General features: G+C 27.6%; 1 protein-coding gene across 1 annotated transcript; it reads left to right on the plus strand.

Annotated features, from left to right (window-relative positions):
* Window positions 1-223: 223 nt before the first annotated feature.
* On the plus strand, window positions 224-5,398 carry LOC110706020. The gene is made up of 3 exons (XM_021883931.1): window positions 224-381; window positions 580-685; window positions 5,059-5,398. Exons 1-3 carry the CDS (start codon window positions 346-348, stop codon window positions 5,199-5,201), a joined length of 285 nt encoding a protein of 94 aa, XP_021739623.1. The 5' UTR covers window positions 224-345; the 3' UTR covers window positions 5,202-5,398.
* The last annotated feature ends 1,791 nt before the right edge of the window (window positions 5,399-7,189 follow it).

Raw genomic sequence — 7,189 nt, forward strand, 5'->3', positions numbered from 1 at the left:
CAAAATACTCACTATTGAAATAGTTAGGGACCCACTAATCACGTGAAGTAGAAATGTTAATATGTGCATGGCTTTACATTAGAGGACAAGCTAAAACAATTGATGAGCTACAAATCCTCTCTAATCCTTTCTCCACCAATTAACGTTCATCTCCCACGTGGGACATTTGGACCTACCTTTAAATTACCAATTTTTATGTTTTTCCGTGTAATTTTATGTTGCTATTTATTCGTATTTGGAAATTGTATCTTACCAACTTTCCTTCTTTTCAAAATCTTTTGGTTTCTACTTACTCTTGTTTTTATTTTTGTTTTCTACAAACAAATAATAATAAAGATTATTATCATGGATGATGATTCCTCTGCATCTTACATCCACATGGTTAATACTATTCCTTACCTTGATCGATCTTAAAAACATTCGGAATTTATTAGTTATCACGTTACTAGTTTAAATCACACAATTAGTTTGATCTGATGGATATCTTATTCTAAATGGAGAGAGCAACGTTGTTTTTTTTTTTTTCCGTCGATCTTTTGATGATGAACGACTAACATAGAAGGTTGTGGATTTATGCAGGTGCAACACTTGATAGAAAAATGCATGATATTCAAGATGACGAAAGAAGAGTGCATGGAAGCCTTGTCTAAACATGCTAACATCAAACCTGTTATTACTTCAACTGGTTTGTTTTCTTTCTTTAGTTTTTGCATGCATGGCTAATTTAGTCTTTTTGGGGGTTGTGAAATATATGGTGCTAAGCTTCTTACCTATTTCTAGTTTTGGTATGTTGTATACTTCGTATGAGGATCACTTTTGATGATAACTATTATGTGTAGCTAGTTCTTGATATATAAATGAGATCTTACTTACATGCCTTCGTTTATTTTAAGCAATAAGTGAATAGATTTGTCCTTCATAAATAAAACAAATAAAGGACCTTAATTAAGCGCATATGTGTACTCGGGATAACAAGTTAGAGAGTTTTCTGTTTTGGGAGAAGACAGTCCTAAAAAAATCGCATCCTCGCAATTACAAAATTATATATTCGAGTTTTGAATTACTCTATTCATATCACTTAGAATTATTCTTTTCAATCAACTTGTTTATTATTGTGTACTCTATAATACTATGTACAATTTTTGAATATACAAGTTGATTGGTGTAACTCATTATTTCTTTAAAAAATAAACTAAAATTTGTTTTGATATAATAATTTAATCTTCGCAAAATTACAATAAAATTAGTTTTTATTTTTGATTGAAATGATGTTCAACTTACACTCTATGAAATTAATTTATTATAATAACGTTAACAATTTTGTTATAATAATAATAATAATAATAATAATAATAACAATAATAATAATAATAATAATAATAATAATAACACCTTGGTATCTAAAAGATGTTTTAATTTGGCTTTTTGCATAGTTTTTAATATTTGTTTAAAGCATAAACATCTATTTCATAAATGTTTTGAATTATTAAACATTAATTAAAAAAATCAAACACGATCTCACATGAGTATAATTTTATGAAAAAAAAAAATTAAAAATTAAAAAAAAAAAAAAAAAAAAACAACATATGGACCTACATATTCTTTCTTGTCACTTTGTTGGCCCTTGATATACTGTCGAATGATAATAATTTAACCAAAATTTAGACCGATGATTAGAACATCATGGTTTAATTTGTTTTACACTCTTTCAGTGTTTTTTTTTGGGTAGTAAGATAAGTAACAACGTAAACATATTTAGATTGTAATTTATATCCAAGGGGATTGTATATATAAACGTCAAAAAAACCATAACACATCATCCATATAAATAACTCAAAAATTGACACATTCCGACTTTGTGATGACCCTGAAATAATTGAGAAGGCCATCTATAGATTGCCGGAATTAATAATAACAGAAGTTTGGGTTTATACTCTTTTAAATTTGTATCTAGAAGATAGTCCTATATGTTTTTTTTTTTTCCTTAATTTTTTTTTTTTGTACGTATGTGTATTTTTTTCCTTGAGGTCGTATAAGGAAAATTGTGGTTTCTCAATTCTGTTGCAATATTATTTGAAATTTAAATTTTTATACCATCTTCTTTGCCATAGTTTGTGATTTTTTGTAACAAAAAAATATACTTTAGTCATATCTTGGTAAAACTTTCAAAATATTAGGAGCAGATTTTTATATTTTACTAATAAATAAAATATACTCTCTCCATATCTAAATAAAAGCCAAATTTCTACAAAAAAAAATTTGTCCCTTAGTAAAAGGGTCATTTTATTTTCATTTGGTGGAGCCTCCTCTAATTCCACCATTTTCATTTATTTACTTTTATTAAAAAAAAAAAACCCCTCTAATTCCACTTATAAAGTATATAACCAATCATGTGCTTCAATCATCAATTTAACCTTTTGGTTGAGTTAATCGACTCCTTACATTCAAGCTCAAAGGGATCTTACCTAATCCGTGTGATAGAGTTAAACCAAGGGCTTCAACAATTAATTTAAGTTTTTGGTTAAGTTGATCCTCTAAAATGCAAAATATTTCTAATAATAATAATAATAATAATAATAATAATAATAATAATAATTTATTTTTTTTTATTACTATTACATTCAACTTTAATCAAATGTACTACACTGCAACTATTTTGATCTCTTAAACATGTGAACCTAGTAGCTTAGAACCAAGCCTGTAAATTTAGGATCGACATTAATGGTATAATTCTTGACAATTGTGAAAATCAAAATGTGTGTCGCAATTAAAATAGAACAAGTATTCGATTATATGATATAGTAAAACATTAGAAGTTACTTCAATTCACGCTATTATCCTCTATTCTTTTTTATTTGACATGTTTCTTTTATCACGCTTGCCAATGCAGAACTTTAGCGATCAATAACTTTAATTTTCCATAAGTAAAATTATAAAAGTTATATATTGTGATAGTAGTTATTGAGACGAATTCAAAAAGATCCCACATGAATATGTTACTCCTTACCTATTATTCACAAAAGACGATCAAAAGAGAGATGGTAAATAGTGTAAAAGTCAAAGTGGGTCAAGTAAAAAAGAACGGAAGAAGTATGTTGTGAAGCTACCATAAACTACGAGATGTATATGATAAGACTCCAAATAAGTACGTTTTAAATGTATGAAGTATATTCATTAATTAGTATTCATGTTAACATTCTAAAATCTTTAATGGAGATTTAAAAAAAAAAAAAAAGCCTTTCAATTTTAGAGTGGCAGCTTGTGAAAGTGAGGGATAGCCGAAGTGGTTAGAGCTTTCTTTCCAGTCCTAAGAGATCCTAGAATCAATTCCTATCATGCACCTGTCTATTTGACTCTCTAAACACCCCAAATAAAAAAAAAAAATAAAAAAAAACAAAAAAAAAACTTGTTTGAGCTCTATTGCATTGATATTAACGAACCTGTTTTTTTTCTTTGAATGCAATGATATATATTATTGATCAACCACGGTACTATGGAGTATATCTTTCTTTGTTGGTCATACTTTCTAGCTATTTTCATTTTTCTCTTTAATTGGTCGTACTTTTTTTCCCATTTTGATTAAAAAAAAAAAAAAGTTTCTATGCAAACCTCTCTAAATGTATCATCAATATTCATTACTTCTTTCCTTCCTATTTGCTAGTCTCATTTGAAATCTTTGATTTGAAGACAGTTAAATTTAATTATAAATATCTTTGGCAAATAAAAGAAAAAAAATAAATCATGTACGTTAATATTATTATTATTATTTGAGGAAAATGTAGGTTATTATTATTATTATTATTTTTTTTAAGAAATGTAGGTTATTATTATTATTATTATTATTATTGATAGTGTTTAAAACTTGAAAATTAAAAAATATTTCTGGATATCAACCATTAACTTAAGCTTTAAGAGTCCGTTTAGTATTGCCGTGGTTTTCATTTTTTTGGTTTTTTGTTTTTCAATATCATATAATATATGTCATTATTGAATAAAAAATTGGTCAAACTTATTATAATCATGATAATTTTGAAAACAAACAACAAAAAAGTAGAAACATTTTATTTTCCTTGTTTACAACAACAACAACAACAAAAAAAAAAAAAAAAAAAAAAAAAAAAAAAAAACCGAAGCCAAAGCTTTTGGTTGTGTTTCTTCTTTAACATGGTATCAAGAGCGCAACTAACGTTATAATATATAAATCAATCTTGGTCTTTAATCATAAGATAAGTTCCATAACTATAAGTTGTTGGTTGAGTTAGTCTTTTGATGGTTATATTAGTTTGTGTTAATATTTAGTTATAAGATATCATCTTTGTATTAGCACATAGTTGAAGAATGTGGAGATTAATTAATGGATTATTATTAAAAAATTATTTTATTATTATTATTTTATTTGATAAAAGCCCCACTTGCAAGAGTTGCAACACTCTCCTACCTGCCAACTTTTCTACCCTTGTCACTCGCTCTCCTACCTTTACTTAGTGTCTATAAATTGCCACAAAATGTGACGAACTACGGAGTACGAGTATCATTTAAAACGGATTTCGTACGAATAATATATCATACTCCATACTCCGTATTAATCTACACTCGAGCAACTCGAGTACTCGACATTTAGTCATTTATTGACGTCCCTTTTAGATTTAACTCATCACAAAACATGTTTTCTATATTTTTATTTCCTACTATTCTTCTCTGATGGCAACACAATTGACATGAACGCTTGATGTTCTATCCTTCACTAATTAATTACCCCCTACATCTAATATTAGTTGTCGCAACACACTAACTTAGATTTTTAACCCTATATAACTCTCAAATTATTAAATCAATTTACGTACCAACCTCATATTGATTCCAACAAGAGGAATATCGAAATAAAAGTGTTTTCAAGGCTATAAAATTAATATTAACAATATGAATGCTTTTTACTATTAGCAACGTAACCCTATAATAGCAATGGGCTACACTAGTTACCAAAATTCATCTATAATTGCCCGTTATTAATTGCATTTTCTATTACTAACCTCCGTTTTTCCAATTAATTTTGTGTAGTGTGGAAGGAACTAGAGAAAGAAAACAAGGAATTTTTCGAGGCGTATTCCACCAAATCGAAAAATGATCGAATGAGTGAAGCAGAGACAAGTGAAATGATACAGAAGATGATTTCCGATTCATCAAAGGATTCCAAAGACTAAAGACATTTCAATTTTAATTTGAACTTATGCAACACATGTATTATTGAAAGTGATAGATCTTTAATTCCTTTGATGCATTTAATTTCTAATGCCATAGTACCTTGTTTGTGTCGTTCTTCACGTAAAGCCAAATGCATCATATATTTGAAGATCGATGGATCAAAAAAATTATATTTGTGGTCCATTTATTCTAGGTACTCTACTACTCGGTCATTATCTAATTATCCAATCATATTTTGCCTAATCACATTTTTTTTTTTATCTTTTTTTCATTCCTTTGTGTTCTCCCCTTGCTAATCTTTATTTTGTCATTGGACCATATTGTATAAGGCTAATTAAATTAATTAAGTTATTGTGTATCGATTGAATTCTTATTTCCTATATATTTAAAACCATACATTATTGGTGTCTTAGGTTACTTTGCATTATTAATTGATTTTTACTTTGTTCCGACCTATACTAATAGTTCTATATACCAGCAACGGGTGTGTGAGATTGCAAAAATCACATACGACGGTTGGAAAATACAAACAAGTCAATGATACCCTTAAGAATAGCAAATCTTCTTTTTGCTAGCATATGCTATTCGCTCTAATGACGATTATTGCTTTGATAATCATATTATCAAAAGCATTAAATTCTAAGAGTAGAAATAATGTATCCCGTCAAAAAAAAAAAAAAAAAAAAAAAAAAAAAAAAAGGGAAAGAAAAAAAAAGAAAAAAAAAGTAGAAATAATTTAAGAGCTTTCAAGGCAATTCAAAATGTAAATGCCTAATCCTTTAATGGTTTAAGTATATTTTGTTAAAGATCAATTCAACTAAAAGGTTAAGCTCATGATAGTTACAATTGAGGCTCTAGAATAGATTTTATACCGTATCATATTTAACCTATTCCATTTTCAAGATGACCAACACACTTTATTCAGGTCTTTACAAAATTGTGTACAAATACGAAATACCAAAAGGGCATGTATACCTTATTAAATTGCCCATACAATTTTATACTCCATCCGTGTATAAGTAGCACTTAACTTGAATAAGTATTCTCCTTCATTTCCCAAATGATCGACATAACTTGATTTTTTATTCACTATTTAATTATATATACCAACTTACTATACCTTTTTATACTCATGTATTAATAAAATTATTGTCATGTGCAATGGTTTTTTTTAATAAGTATCAATGTAATGTTTTATGATATTAACTTTAACTTTTTACATTGATATAAATTGAATTATTATCATGTAAATGTTTTTTAAATAGGTATTAATGTGAAATTTTATATAAAATTAACTTTTTTACTTTTTTTTTATAGCCTGTATAGCTTATCAGTTATCATATTAAATTATTAAAATTAGTTATAAGACGACTCATGCATTGAAATGTGCTAAGTTTGATTATCTCAAATTCTCAATCAATTATTCTGAAACGTAATGAACATTATTAATCTTGCAAATTCGTTCCAGGTCCAAGTAGCAATCTTTTTTGGTTTGTATGCCCTGGAGTCACCATCATAATGGTATATCATGCCAAATTTTTTCAGTTTCTTGCTAGCAATGCTTTACATACAACATATTGCAACAATATTCCATTTAATAATACAACAACCTTGACGCCTTATGTGACTTGTCAATATGTGGATGCCTAGTTGTCAACAGAATTCGTTGGTTAAAATTTTAGAGGATGGTATATAAAACGCAACATTAAATCTCATTTTTATTAAATTTGTCCTTCATGACTTTCACCGCATCAAAAAATGAAAACACTTATCGATATTAGGAAAAATTTTATATTACCACCCACAAAACACACCTATTTTGAAATTATCACCCGTTAAATTTTTTATTTTATTTTACCACCGTACCCCTTAAATTAAAATAACCAATTAAATTCCCACCTTTTTCAAAATTCCAGTGAGTTTTCCGTCAGTGGGCCCCACCTAACTTATTTCCCTCCTTGTTTTTCTTCTTTTCTCTCGATTTCAC

The sequence above is a fragment of the Chenopodium quinoa genome, unplaced genomic scaffold, assembly GCF_001683475.1.
Source record: "Chenopodium quinoa cultivar QQ74 unplaced genomic scaffold, ASM168347v1, whole genome shotgun sequence".
NCBI lineage: Eukaryota > Viridiplantae > Streptophyta > Magnoliopsida > Caryophyllales > Amaranthaceae > Chenopodium > Chenopodium quinoa.

What these genes read in the sequence shown, in the direction of transcription:
- LOC110706020 (XM_021883931.1), top strand. Translation starts at nt 346, where the DNA reads ATGGATGATGATTCCTCTGCATCTTACATCCACATG. An exon ending in CTGCATCTTACATCCACATG is followed by an intron (nt 382 to 579) that starts GTTAATACTATT and finishes GGATTTATGCAG; the next exon opens with GTGCAACACTTGATAGAAAA. An exon ending in ACCTGTTATTACTTCAACTG is followed by an intron (nt 686 to 5,058) that starts GTTTGTTTTCTT and finishes AATTTTGTGTAG; the next exon opens with TGTGGAAGGAACTAGAGAAA.